The sequence below is a fragment of the Trichomycterus rosablanca genome, chromosome 10 (genome assembly GCF_030014385.1).
Source record: "Trichomycterus rosablanca isolate fTriRos1 chromosome 10, fTriRos1.hap1, whole genome shotgun sequence".
Lineage (NCBI taxonomy): Eukaryota > Metazoa > Chordata > Actinopteri > Siluriformes > Trichomycteridae > Trichomycterus > Trichomycterus rosablanca.
In genome coordinates this window covers 21,712,326-21,727,712 of record NC_085997.1, presented here as the reverse complement: position 1 = coordinate 21,727,712, position 15,387 = coordinate 21,712,326, and the positions used below count along the sequence as shown (strand labels likewise).

The 15,387-nt window shown below is 38.9% G+C and overlaps 1 protein-coding gene across 5 annotated transcripts in view; it reads right to left on the bottom strand.

Annotated features, from left to right (window-relative positions):
* Positions 1 to 353: 353 nt before the first annotated feature.
* Positions 354 to 15,387, bottom strand: part of LOC134321844 (cadherin-18) — a 169,603-nt gene continuing 154,569 nt past the window's right edge. For 3 of the 5 annotated variants that reach the window (XM_063003681.1, XM_063003684.1, XM_063003685.1), the window contains 2 exons: positions 12,029 to 12,280; positions 354 to 1,219 (listed from right to left, as the gene is read on the bottom strand). In XM_063003681.1, the coding sequence (XP_062859751.1) occupies positions 663 to 1,219; positions 12,029 to 12,280 (809 nt within the window). In that variant the 3' untranslated portion in view covers positions 354 to 662. The remainder of the gene's footprint in view (positions 1,220 to 12,028; positions 12,281 to 15,387) is intronic. The other 2 variants (XM_063003682.1, XM_063003683.1) reach the window with 2 other exon arrangements.

The following is a 15,387-nucleotide window of genomic DNA, read 5'->3' as shown; positions in this document are numbered from 1 at the left end:
TACAGCTGTGCCACCTGAGCGACTTAAAAAATAAAATTTTCAATACTGGTCTCTGACTTTCATATCCTCTTTAAACCATTAATTGTGCAATAATGCATTTAATGCCTAATCAAGCATTGTTCACATGTAAAAAGAAATTATGTTTCATTTGTGCCCCTAGTCTGGATTAGTGTAACATCCTCTCCGCTCTCTCTTCTACTAAAACAAATGTTATTAAAATAGATTCATGTTTGAGACATGAAAAGTACACATAATGGTTTAAGTAATAGTATCTGCAGTAACCCTGAAAGCAGAAATGAAAATTAATTACAGAAAATAAGCAGTTGCACTTTCATCACATCCATGTTTCGACAGTTTCTGACTTTATTATGCAATAAAAATATACACCATGGAAAATATTTCCTTTTTCCATTCATTTTCTTTTTTCAGGTTGTTCATCTTCTCCTTGCTTCTTGGAATCTACTATTTAAAAGATCCAAAATCATCAGAAGAATGTCCGTCAGTCTGTCTTTTAGCTGACGCAAAACTTTCAGCCGGATAACAGTCTGATAATATTTCACTTTATTGATAAAACAATGACATCCATGGTAGCAAAAGAGAGTAGTTTTATTCTGTTTATGTATGTGTTTGAAGTTGTAAAGTCTTTGAAACGACCTTTAAAACTAAGTCTGTTCTTCTGACTCTTTTGCATTCAGTTCATGAATCATATCAGCCTCCTCACCGTAGAGTTCGGCTAGTTTTTGAAATTCCGGACCCCAGTCGTCTAGTACATTACAGTCCTGTTCGGAATGGATTCCTGGTGACCCTATTGAACTGATGGAGCCTGCTGATGAGCCTTGTCCTTCATAGGCGTAAGTCTGTAGTGAATCATAAGGGGGTACGCTAGTATCCTGATCTGCCTCTGTTATTCTCTGTCTGATAAAGTCGTGGACGTCTGTTTCCTCATCTGTTGCCAGGGAGGCAGGGCTACGATGGTTGCAGCCATGGCGACAGAATCTTTTAGACCCGGGATAACACCCGTCAGGCTGGACATCCCTCCTGAACTTTAGTCCCTCTGCAGCTTCCGGGTTTCGCAAAGCGATGATGTCGAACGCTTCGGTGTCCTCCTCGCCTCCTCCTTCGTCGTCATAGGTGACCACATTTTCCCGAATGTCCTCCTCTGAGATTATCAGTGGTTCCTTTTTGCTTCGCCACAAAGTGATGAACAGAATTACGATTGCTGAAACAACAAAAATGACAAACAAAAAGATTTTATTAAAAGATGGAATGGTGTGTGCAACACGGTGTTGTTTAGGAGTTCAGAATCTCGGCGCTGGTGTGCTAGCGAAATATCCCGCTGCACCACCAGGGCCCCTTGTACTTTATTATTTTTAACAGGCAGGTGCTAAAGTGATGTTGTATCTAGCTAACATTAGTCTAGTAGCATACACAACTGCCATTTGACTAGCAATGTTGCTAAGCTAACATTAGCAATATGACCAAAACCTTTTTTACCTTACAGTTTTCAGGACAAAAATACCTGGTAGTTATGTACATTTTCTAAAGACAATATTATTAAATATTTGGCGACTGCAGCCACTCATCAAACATTAATATAGAATGTATACAAGGCTTTAGGCTAGCGATGCGCTGGGTACTGGAATCCTCGACTAACTAACTAAGGTGCATCCCAGTACAAAAACCATCAGCTGTCCAGATATTCATTACATTTCAGCACATGCTGAGAAAATACACACACAATTCCATTTAACTCCACGTTTATGGTTTAATAGGATGGTAAAACATGTCAGTTTGGCTCATATTTGTAAGTTATTGTGTATATTACACTTTACTGCTCCCAAATGTGAGCACATTGCCAGGGAAGCATTGTGATGGACTTGACAGAGAAGGCAGCGATAACTAGCAAGGCCGCATCTGGTGCAGCATTATTGCTAATTAGACTACTCTGTTAGCTGGGTACAGAAACTCTGTTAGCTAAGTCCAGATCTGATTAGGCTGCAGCTTTCACTAGAAGCTCCGGTTCGTTTTGAAAGAAAGATATGAAGATTAAATTAAGAAAAGAAAAAAATCTATTCAAACATTCTATTGTTCTGAAACTAAATTCTCTGTACTGACCTCTTAAACCTCAAAAACAATAAAATTGTATTTGGGGAAGAAAACACTAATGCTAAACAGTAATGCTAAATATAGAGAACAGATGTCTAAACTAATCTTAACTTATCTAGACGAAACACAAAATGCTAATCCCTGTGCTAAGCTAACAACAGAAGAACAAAGGACCAAGCTCTAGACCATATCAAAAGATGAAAGAAGGAGCAAAATTGCAATCAATAACAACCAACAAAGGGAACAGAACACAAGTGTGCTATATACACAAAGTAATCATGGACACATGAGGAACAGCTGAGGATTATGAACAAAGGGACAAATCAGAAAGAAGGGGCGGAGACAGAGAAGGCGTGAAACTGCTACATAAGCTGCGTCCGAAATCGCATACTTCCATAATCAATAGTACGCAAAAGCAGTATGCGAGAGCGGTTAGTATGTCCGAATACATAGTATACGTAAAAAGGTACGTGAGAAGTACCCTGATGACCTACTTCTTGGGCAGCCATGTTTGAGCATGCAAACGATGCACACTTTCGGTCCGCTAATGTATCCCATGATTCAACTGGAGCTGCGTGGGCATTCGAAGCGGAAGAAGAAACAAGAAAGATGGCGGAAAACGGAGAGTCCTCTGTTTACAAGTGTAAGTAAGATAAACAAACCCTAAATAACATTAAATATCCAAAATTTTGCAGAGTGGGGCTTGTAATGAGCACGCGGTCTGTAACTATAGTGATATTATGTCCTCACGTCATCACTTGACGTTGGTAAGATGGCGGACATAGTACGTAGGGGTGTTGCGTGCATACTGCACACTTCTGTACTGAAAGTGCGTACTTCTTTACTGGCCGAGCGGTGCGTATATTATATATATATATATATATATATATATATATATATATATATATATATATATATACAGTATATATATAATAGCAGAATATTGGCGCTTTAATGCAAGAGTTTGTTAATGTAATCTGGTGTGAGGTGGAAACTGCATGCTGGGAATTTACATAATCTTTTGACATTTCTAAAATGGTAAATGGAGATTAAAGCTTAAACTGTATATAAATCAGTTTTTACCATACATTTTCTCACACTGCAATCTTTCTATTCTCTGTTCTATTTAAAATGATAAAATAGTGTTCATTTATTCATTTGTTTAACACGGGCACATTAAAATGGACTGAAACTCATGCACACACTTGCACCGTCATATCTACACTATTGCTATATATATATACACCGATCAGGCATAACATTCTGACCACTCTCCTAATATTGTGTTGGTCCCCCTTCTGCTGCCAAAACAGCCCTGACCTGTTGAGGCATTGACTCCACTAGACCCCTGAGGGTGTGCTGTGGTATCTGGCACCAAGATGTTAGCAGCAAATCCTTTAACTCCTGTAAGTTGTGAGGTGGGGCCTCCATGGATCGGACTTGTTTGTCCAGCACATCTCACAGATGCTCGATTGGATTGAGATCTGGGGAATTTGGAGGCCAAGTCAACACCTCAAACTTGTTGTTGTGCTCCTCAAACCATTCCTGAACCATTTTTGCTTTGTGGCAGGGCGCATTATCCTGCTGAAAGAGGCCACAGCCATCAGGGAATACCGTTTCCATAAAAGGGTGTACATGGTCTGCAACAATGCTTAGGTAGGTGGTACGTGTCAAAGTAACATCCACATTGATGACAGGACCCAAGGTTTCCCAGCAGAACATTGCCCAAAGCATCACACTGCCTCCGCCGGCTTGCCTTCTTCCCATAGTGCATCCTGGTGCCATAAGTTCCCCAGGTAAGTGACGCACACGCACCTGGCCATCCACGTAATGTAAAAGAAAACGTGATTGATCAGACCAGGCCACCTTCTTCCATTGCTCCATGGTCCTGTTCTGATGATCACGTGCCCATTGTTGGCACTTTCGACGGTGGACAGGGGTCAGCATGGGCACTCTGACTATGCAGCCCCCTACGCAACAACTTTTAGTTGTAGTCCCTGCCATATTGTCATCTTGTATTCTTTTTTGCATATCATACAGACCCACATCAGCCAAAATATGGAAGTTAAGTAAAAATATAATTTCTAGTATAGCAATGTTAAATGCTTTATACATTTTATATGCATTTTAATACATTTTATTACATAAAAATACAATGAAGAATACAATGACAAATCATACATATATAATTTTTTTCTGAAAGCAAGCCATTTGCATTAATTGTTCTGTACAAAACACAGTGAGTCATAAATCAGTGACTCACCTAACCAAACAAATCAGTTTTGTTTAGTTAGGTTTAATGTGCACCAAAACAGTTTGACTGATCTGTGCAATAGATTATTTTACCAGCATCTGCTGTACCTTACAAGCAACTGCTTGATGTGCATTTTTTGGGGCTCAGTAAACTAATCTTTTAGAGTTTACTCTGCTGTCTGCCGTCTTTTTTTAATTGGTTCAAAATGTCATTATACCTGTTGTCTGTTTTACTGACTAAATAAAACAAGGCTCTATAAATGCCATGATCATTAAAAAAGCTTTTTAAAGTGAAAGCAGAACATTGATTTCTGCACTGTTCTGTGTGCTGACTACTTTCTGATTCTGTCATTTGTAAAATTTGCTTAGAACTACCAGTAGAGCACTTGAGCTATATTATTAAATGCTATGTGGCCAGAAGTATGTGGACACCTGACTGTGAGTCTGTTAGACAGCTTATTGAAAATCACAGGCATTGATATGCAATTGGCTTTCTTTTTGCAGCTATAACAGTCTCCACTCTGTTGAGAAGACTTTTCAATAGTTGTCTGTGGGCACAAAAAAAAGAGCACATAATTTGTGGCCATTAAGTAAAAAGACAATTTCTGGGGTCAGACATTGATGTTGGTTAAGAAGGCCTGGTACACAATCCACAGTTGATTACTTCCCAAAAGTGTTCACCATAGCTCTGTCCAGGACATTAGTGTTAATATAATACAATATATAACTGATTGTAGGTGCCAAACAGCAAGAAGGTACTACTGTTCGATACCCAGGTGGAGCGGTCCGGGTCCTTTCTGTGTGGAGTTTGCATGTTCTCCCCATGTCTGTGTGGGTTTTCTCTGGGTGCTCCGTTTTCCAGTCCAAAGGTCAGCCTGCAAACAGGCTAATTAAAGATCCTAATTTGCCCATTGGTGTGAGTGTGTGTGTGTGTGTGTGTGTGTGTGTTTGCCTGTGCCCATTGGTGTGAGTGTGTGTGTGTTTGCCTGTGATGTACTGGCGACCTGTCTAGGGTGCTTCTTGCCTTTCACCCAGTGGATTGTACCCACCGCGACCCTAAATCGGATAAAGCAGTGGTAAAACAAACAATGAATGAATGAATAATTGTATTGATTGTATACACTTGCCAGCAGTGGGTGTGAATATGTATCCACATATGTATGGCTATACAGTCTATTTTAATAAAATGTATTAATGATAAAATGAATTTAACACAGTACAGTAAGTCAGTGTTACACATGCACTAAAATATCAAGCTTTGCAATGAAATATGCATTAGTTTAATATGTAGTTGGACTTTACAGTATAATGTGTCAGTAAATCAAATAAAAAATGTTAATCAGTTTAATAAAACAATATTACCAGCAAAAATATGACCCATGATAAGAGCCATGCAAAAAAATGTAATATAATTAAACTTTAATTAAACAGTAAAAAATGAAACATAAATTTGATTAAAATTAATAAATGGATAAAGTGTTGGTCCTTGCACAGAACATTTATTACCACAACAATTCAACATGTTTACAAAGTAAATGTCTAAGTCTAAATGCCATTGTTTATTGGATTAGCATTTAACTGTGACCTTAACAAAAAATGAGCATCAATAATATCCTAGGGGTCAATGGGTGGGTATGATGACTGTTTGACAACTTATTTTGTGCTTTTTCTTTACCTCTGTTTACAAAGTGAGGTCTGTAGAGATATGGTCTGATAGGCTGTGCCAAGGGTGTGAAGTAGCCATAACTTTAACCCCTATATAACCACTGTATGGCCAAAAATATTCGGACACCTGACCAAGAGCAAATAATATAAAAATAGTGACTTCATGTAATCTTTTCAGCTATAAAACAGCCACTCCTCTGAGAAGGGTCCTTACAAGACTTTGAAGTATGCTTGTGGGAATGTGTGGCCATTCAGTCAAAAGAGCATTTATATGGTTGGGCACTGATATTGGTCAGGAAAGCCTCAATTCCAAAGCTGTTCAGTGGGGCTGAGGTCAGGGCTCTGTGCAGACCACTTGAGTTTCCTTGAACCAAGCTTTTCTTCATGTTCTTGGAGACCTTGCTTTGTGCACAATGACTGGAGCCATGCAATGCTGAAACAGGACAGGCCCTTCCCTAAATTGTTGCTGCAACAGTTGGAGGCATATAATTTCCTTTATACAATTGATTTATTGCACTTGCTAGCAATTATTGCGGCTGAAACACATGAATTCAATAATTAGCAGGGGTGTCCAAATACTTTTGTCCTTATAGCATATTAATTAAAGCAAGGCAGGCCTGTTGCCTCACCACAAGAAGGTCCTGGGTTCGATACCCAGGTGGAGTGGTCTGGGTCCTTTCTGTATGGAGTTTGCATATTCTCCCGTGTCTGTGTGGGTTTCCTCCGGGTGCTCCAGTTTCCTCCCACTGACTGTGGGAGGAAACTGGAGCACCCGGAGGAAACGCACACAGTGAGTGACATTCGAGTGAGGTGAATTGGAGATACAAAATTGTCCATGAATGTGTTTGACATTAAAACTTGAACTCATAAAGGTTAGGTCAGGTTAATTGAAGATCCTAACGTGCTCCTTGGTGTGAGTGTGTTCATGATGGACTAGCGACCTGTCCAGGGTGTTTCCTGCCTTTCGCCCAGTGAATTGTACCCACAGCGACCCTGAATCGGATAAAGAAGTGGTAAAACAAACAATAAATAAATAATATAAATTAATAAATAATTCATTGTATATACATGCTAGCAGTGGGTGTGATTACAAGATGTATCCACATATACAGTATATGGCCACATAGTCTATTAGAAAACACGATTTCAATAATTAAAAGGAGTATTAAATAAAGCAAGCCAGGCCTTCTCGTCCAACATAACTGCCTGAACTTAAAGAAGTTTTTTGACTAAACGGGCATAAAACTCCCACAGACACATTCGAAAAGCCAGTGGAAGGCAGCATGCAGGTAGGTTTTCTGTCTCCTGCTGTCATTAGAATTCAGGTGCTGCTCCCGCACTGCCCCACTGAGGATATGCCCCAGTCTAAATGGTGGATACGAATATGTATGACCTTCATGCATCACTGTGCAGGGACAATAACAGAGCTGATCTCCTACTCACCCACACACACACACACTTACACACACACACACACACACTTACACACACTTCCCTGTAATCCTAGCTTTACACAAAGTGGTTTATTTATGTTAGACACTGGCCTCTGATGTCAGAATCTGCCCTTGTTTGGATATCCAGTTTTTGTAGGAGTTTCTAATTGCACATCTAGTGCATTTACTGGCATTTACCAAATGCCCTGAAGGATTTTGCTAGTTTTGAAGAAAACAGTTAGTTAAAGTAATAACACAATGCTGAAATGCAAAGGTGACCTTTAATAAGGTCAGAAACTTGTAATTGTTGCGTTGGAAAGTAGTACGGCAAAGTAAATACAGATCCAATAATTACGCTCAAGTCTAAGGTCAATATCCAGGGTTTAATACTTCCAAACAGATCACTAAATTGGACACTGGATGTTGATCAGTCCAGGCATGGTAGAAACTGACATGGGCTACCAATTAAATTTAGCATTTCAAGCAGATTTAATGTATAGTATCTATGTATTTAACAGCAAATACAACAATCAATTATATAAAACATTTTTATTATGCCTAATTCTGGTCAATGTTGTGGTGGTTTGTTGGGTATATAAGGTGTGTGATAGGCTGTCTGCATATATATCCCTCCTTGCTGTCATGGATGAAAATACCATGGGTAAAACTGTCTTCCCTGGGGCGGATAGACTAGAAATGTCTGACACTGGTTGGAAGAGCATGACCAAGACTTCCAAATACTGCTCTGGCCCCTAATTTCCCAGACTCAATTGGGCATCTGTGGGACCACCTCGATCGTCGTGTTTGCTCTATGGATCCTCACCCACACTCCCTTCAGCAGCTGTGGGATGCACTGCAGTCAGCATGGCTCCAAATACCTGTGACAACCTACCAGGACCTTAGTGAGTTACTCGGAGCCTGTCTAGCTGCTGTCTGTGCTGCACACGGTGGTTACTAGCTGGTGGTCATAATAATGTGACTTGGTGGTGTATGTACTCATATCAAATTCTGAAATGCTAAGTTACAGATGTCATGGATTACATTTTTTATAGCTTGAATTTGAGACCCAGTGTTTCTTGGTGGTTCTGGACCCACAGTAACATTGACCAGAATTAGGCATAGTAAACATGTTTTATAATTGATTGCTGTTAAATACATAGACACTATACATTAAATCTGCTTTAAATGCTATATTTAATTCTTAGCCTACAATGGATGTGAAACATGAAATTTAACCAGGGGTGTCAAAACTTTTGCAAAAGTCTGTAAACACTGAGCTATCATTACCTTACTAAAATTACCTTATATTAAGATTTATTCACTATAAAATGCAGCTCATTTTTAATTTTCATTTTATTTAATGAAGCGCTTCATTCTTTTTAGGGTCATGGTGGGTCCTGCTCCATTTGTACTGGGCACTGAGCGCAAGACAGGAACAGTCTAGACAGGGCACCATTCCATCACCTTGAAAATGCCTGTCCAGCCGATAGCATCACAGAGATTTGAACCAGGATCTGTGCGGTGGTGGGCTAGCATTATAGTCTGTTGTGCCACCTGAGCACCTAATTACATTTTATGTTTTGTAAATTATTCATTAATGGAATTAACAACAGGTAAGACTAAACCGGAAACCCAAAACACAACATGACAGAGTGCACCTATTTTAAAAAGTGATTAGGATCCAAATTGAGTAAAGAAATCTTTCTTTCTTAAATGTATCTTATTACATGGCACAGTATGATGCTGGTCGTTGGCATTTTAAAATGGGTAAATTGCAGGGTTAAGGGATACAATTGCACTTAGTCATCAACAATGATCTTCAAATGATGTTTAAGTATCATTAGGTGGCTGAATGTGTAAAAGGAAAGATTCTCTACATCATTAGACCACCAACCTCAACTAATGCCCCAGCGGAAATCAAGATTATCAGACAAGGCAACCTTCTGTTTCTGTGATCTAATGTACATTATAGTCTCAGATTCCTTTATTTACTTTCTTTAACATTAACTAAAGCTTTTGTATCATACCATGACCCATTTAGTTTTAGTTAGATTAGTTTTGTAAATAAGCAGGTGAATAGGTCAACTCAGTCAACTGAGTCAGCTTTGTTCAATTGTAATAATATCTTATTCCTTACAAAATGTTTTCTGAACAATAATAAATGTAACAATATTTGTATCTAATTTCAATAATCACATCCAATTATCCACTTCTTTAAACTAAATTTCACTTCTGGCAGTGCACTATATCAGCAGTCCCCAACCTTTATTGCACCACAGACCAGTGTCATATAAGATATAATTTCATGGACCGGTGGGGACAGGAGGATTTCAAATAAAATTATACAATATGACTGAAATAGGGGGTGGCACAATGACTTGGCGGGTAGCACTGCCGCCTCACACCGAGAAGGTCCTGGGTTCGATCCCCAGGTGGGGCGGTCCGGGTCCTATCTGTGCAGAGTTTGCATGTTCTCCCCATGGCTGGATTTTTTTCTGGGAGCTCCGTTTTCCTCCCACAGTTCAAAAACATCCAGTCAGGTTAATTGGAGACATTGAATTGCCCTATAGGTGAATGGGTGTGTGTATGTGTGTGTGTGTATGGGTGTCTGCCCTGCGATGGACTGGCGCCCCGTCCAGGGTGTTACTGTGTGCCTTGCGGCCATTGAAAAGCTGGGATAGGCTCCAGCACTCCCCTGCGACCCTTATTGGATAAGCGGTTAAAAAAGTAAGTGAGTGACTGACTGAAATAGGTATGTGTCAAACACGTCAAGAGGAACAGACAGATGTTATTAGAAGAGAATTCTGTTTTTTTTAAATGAAATATCTTTCAGTGTGTGATTGTCAATAAAACAGAAAAAAACAAAAAAACTCCAAATGATTTATTCTTTCTGTGCGGCCAGGTAATAAATGTCCGTGGCCCTGTGGATTGGGACCACTGCACTATATAATAGTAGTAGTATCAAGAAGTGGGGGATTTCCAAGTCATTTCAAATATGTCTGATAGGGTTGAAGTCAGGGTTCCGTGCCAGCCACAGACTGGCTGGATTCCATTCCACAGGGTCCTGATGCAGTGCCCTTGTATTCCCTACACACTAATTATACAATATCAGCTGAGGGAACATATGTTGGTTAAATCCCTTTATCCGGAACACCCTGTAACATCATCACATTAACATCAGAGTGTCTCATTGACAGCAATCTTTGACCGTTCCTTTGCTTTCTAAAGTAACTAACAAACTAACAAACAACCATGTATTATAATGTGCATGTAATATGGGAATAAATGTGATTTTATGTACCTATAACAGGTTTTTGTTGTGTATCTTTACGTAGTACTGTATTGCTTGTTATTAGCTATGTAAAGGTTAACAAGCTACATTTATTTTCTGGTGGACTTTGTAGCATTTTTGGACTTTCACATTGCTGGTAGGTTTTAGCAAAGATTAATGAAACATTAGATCGGCATTTTGTTTCAACAGTTTGCTGATAATGCACCAGCTGTCCTAACCCTCAAGACATGCAATGACTGATGGGAAAGGTTTACTGTCAACTTCTTGTATAGTGATCAATCGATTAACTCACTACTATACCACATGTGTCAAACTCAAGGCCTGCGGGCCAAATCCGGCCAATTACGCCATTTTATGTGGCCAGCAAGAGCTTAAAAGACGTATGATTGTCTTAAAATACACTGTAAAGTCGTACATAAACTGCATCTCCCACAATACATGCTGATTTGTGACCTGCAAAGTGACCACATCCTGCCACTAGATGACAGTGTTTCCATATCAGCGTTTAACTGAGGCGGTTTTCCAACAAGTGATGTTGAGAAATATTTACAAATAATCCCATGAGAAAATTGAAGCAGAAGGAAGAAAATTTAATGAAAGATGGGAAAGTGAATATAAGTTTGTGCTTTAAAAAAAAGGTACGTCTCTTGTGTTATGAGGCCGTGTCTGTGGTAAAGGAGTACAATATAGATGTAGATATACTGTACATACATTATAAATATACAGTATCAATTTGGCATTTTGACACCAAACACAGAATTTAGCCTCCAAAAAAAACCAAACAAATTGTCTAAGGCTTAAAAGGCAGACTGCAATCACAGCAGGATATGTTACAATCGGCCCTTTGAGGGCCACCATAATGCAGATGTGGCCCTCAGTGAAAATGAGTTTGACACCCCTGCCCTATGCAGTTTAAAGTTCTGTATGAAATGCACGATTTCACTCCCTTATGGTTTTAAATCCTATCTAAAACGGGCAAAACCCCGGCATAATCCACTGCACAGTGAACTACTGGGGTGATTGGAATGCACATCTTGTCTTTATGGATCCTGGTTTGTGCACATGGGCTTTTTTCATAATACATACATAAAAAATGCAATTTGGCACATGCACTAGTTTTTCATGAGCATGTGAAAGTTTCCTAATACTTAACAGGGTCTGAATAAATGTACTTCTTCAAAATCTTTGAAGGCTTTGTGACGCAGGTCACCAGTACAAGCAGTTTTATTCATGTCAAGAAGGTAAAAGTAGAACACCAGGGTGTAAGAGAAGAACTTACCTAACAGTATGAGAACACACAGCAGGATAGCGATGAGTGCTCCAGTGCTAAGACCTGCGGAAGAAAGAAAGGCTTCACTTTGGCAAATCTTAAGCCTGGTACCATGCTGGCATGGGCAGACACGTAAGGTCAGAGTGCTGGTGCTGCTCAGAAGGGGTTCTCCTCCATCCCACACCACCACGGGCAGCTCATACAGCTCCTGAGTCAGTCGGTGGAAACGGTGCCGCCTGGCTACGATACTAGCCGTGCTGTCTAAGAGAGAAAGAGAGAGAAAGAGAGAAAGCAAACTAAGTGAGATGAAAAGTGAAAACAGTGAGATGCAAAACAAATTCAAAAAGAACGAGGTTGCCAAGTCAAAGAGGCACATAAAAGAATGAAGGACATAGAAAAACAGATGAAAAAAAGGGAAGAGGGGCGGGAAAAGAGAGAGCGGCATTAAATTAGATTTAATTAGTCTGCTATGAGTGCAAGCCGGTCTCATTCAGACAATCTGGCTGCACTGTGCATTTTCGGAGTGCTTAGGAGCCCATTCCCACAGATGGCCATTTAATGGGGGAATTAAGGTGAGGTTCTGGCATTTATGAGTCCTATCTGATAACTTAAACCTGCAGCTCTAAAAGCAAACCACTTGAACCAACACTGATCTAACATGCTTTTGTGTTTCTCTACTTTCTCTGTGTCTTATACATTATTATTTTTAAGTTACCACAGCAGACATTATATTAGGGGGGGTTTTTTTAAATAAAGAAATGCAACTTTAAACCTTCATTTTATAAAAGGTTTTATAAAACCTAATCACAAACCTAATTCAAACATAAGTGTTTACATGGAAATTATTGGGTAGGAATTCATTGTAAACCTGCCCAAGAGCCAAAATCTAGCTAAATTAATAGTCATTTAATGTTTTAAAAACAATAAAATCTACATAGAAAACAAGTACAGCCTACATTAACTCTTCATGACTACTGAAAACATTTATAAATGTTTATTTGTTGCTTAAACATCTATTTTAAACAGTTAATCATGAGGTCAGTGTGTTATAACTCATATGCTTTTTTTATGCTTTTTCTCCCAACTTTAAGCGCATCCAATTACCTAATTGCATTACACTTCATCTCTACTGACACTGATCCACGCCCTGATCCAGGAGAGCAAGACTGTCCCTTCCCACACATGTGCAGTAGCCGACTGCATCTTTTCACCTGCACACAACGAGTTCATATGCGGATCAGCTTTGTGTATGGAGAGACACACACTGATCAATGCATTATTCCTCGACTCTGTGCAGGTGCCATCAATCAGCCAGCAGAGGTCATAATTGCATCAGTTGTGAGGAGTTCCCTGTCCGGCTCCCACCCTGTATGAACAACAGCCAAGTATTGTTTACGTAGGTGCCCAGCCCAGACGGATGGCAGAGCTAAGTTTTGAACTGACAAGTTTAAGATGTCAGCTCTGGTGTGCTAGCGTATGGAGCCCCTATGGCTCCTATGTTAAGTGATATATTTTTTCATGACATTACCAGTTACTAAAAAAACTCTTAATATGATTTATGGAAAAGTCATTCATTGGTTACTAATGCTCATGGATTTGGAATTTACAACAAGCATATGGTCTGGTGTCCACATACTTTTGGCCATGAAGTGTAAAGGCAACATAAAAACACATAAAAATCCTAATACGGTAAATTGAAAAGTCATTTAGGGGTTACTAACGCTTAATGATTTAAAATGTCCAACAAGCATATGGTCTGGTGTCCACATACTTTTGGCCATAAAATGTAAAGACATAAAAAAACACATAAAAATCCTAATATGGTGAATTAAAAAGTATTTTGGGTGTTACTAAAGCTCATTGAATTGGAGTGTCCAAAAAGCATATGGTCTGGTGTCCACATACTTTTGGCCAGTGTAAAAGCAACATAAAAACACATACAAATCAGAATATGATGAACCGAAAAGTCATTAGAGATTCTTGACACCCATGGAATTGAAACGTCCAACAAGCATATGGTCTGGTGTCCACATACTTTTGGCCATGAAGTGTAAAGACAACATAAAAACACATACAAATCCTAATATGGTGAAATAAAAAGTCATTTTGGGGTTACTAACGCTTATGGATTTGGAATTTCCAACAAGCATATGGTCTGGTGTCCACATAAATTTGGCCATAAAGTGTAAAGGCAACATAAAAACACATACAAATCTAAATATGATGAACTGAAAAGTCATTTAGAGATTCTTGATGCCCATGGATTTGAAATCAAACAAGCATATGGTCTGGTGTCCACATACTTTTGCCCAGAAGTGTAAAAGCAACATAAAAACACATAAAAATCTAAATATGATGAATTAAAAAGTCATTTGGGGGTTATTAAGCTTATGGATTTGGAGTGTCCAACAAGCATATGGTCTGGTGTCCACATACTTTTGGCCATGAAGTGTAAAGGCAACAAAAAACACATAAAAATCAGAATATGATGAAACGAAAAGTCATTTAGAGATTCTTAACACCCATGGATTTGAAACGTCCAACAAGCATATGGTCTGGTGTCCACATACTTTTGCCCAGAAGTGTAAAAGTAACATAAAAACACATAAAAATCTCAATATGGTGAATTAAAAAGTCATTTGGGGGTTATTAAGCTTATGGATTAGGAGTGTCCAACAAGCATATGGTCTGGTGTCCACATACTTTTAGCCATGAAATGTAAAGGCAACATAATAACACATAAAAATCTAAATATGATGAACTAAAAAAAAGTCAATTAGAGATTCTTAAAGCCCATGGATTTGAAATCCAACAAGCATATGGTCTGGTGTCCACATACATTTGGCCCAGAAGTGTAAAAGCAACATAAAAACACATAAAAATCTAAATATGGTGAATTAAAAAGTCATTTAGGGGTTTCTAACACCCATGGATTTGAAACTTCCAACAAGCATATGGTCTGGTGTCCACATACTTCTGGTCATGAAGTGTAAAGGCAACATAATAACACATAAAAATCTAAATGTGATGAACTGAAAAGTCATTTAGGGATTATTGAGACCCATGGATTTGAAACGTCCAACAAGCATATGGTCTGGTGTCCACATACTTTTGGAAATGAAGTGTAAAGGCAACATAATAACACATAACACAAAAGTCTTAATATGGTGAATTGAAAAGTCATTTAGGGTTTAATAATGCTTAAGGATTTGAAATGTGCACAAGCATATGGTCTGATGTCCACATACTTTTGGCCATGAAGTGTTAAAACCACGACTGGTTCAACCATAAACATTCCAACTGCTTCATCTAAAGGTTTTATTGAAAGAAGAAGTAATTGTGTTTATGAAAGTACGAAGGCAGTCAAT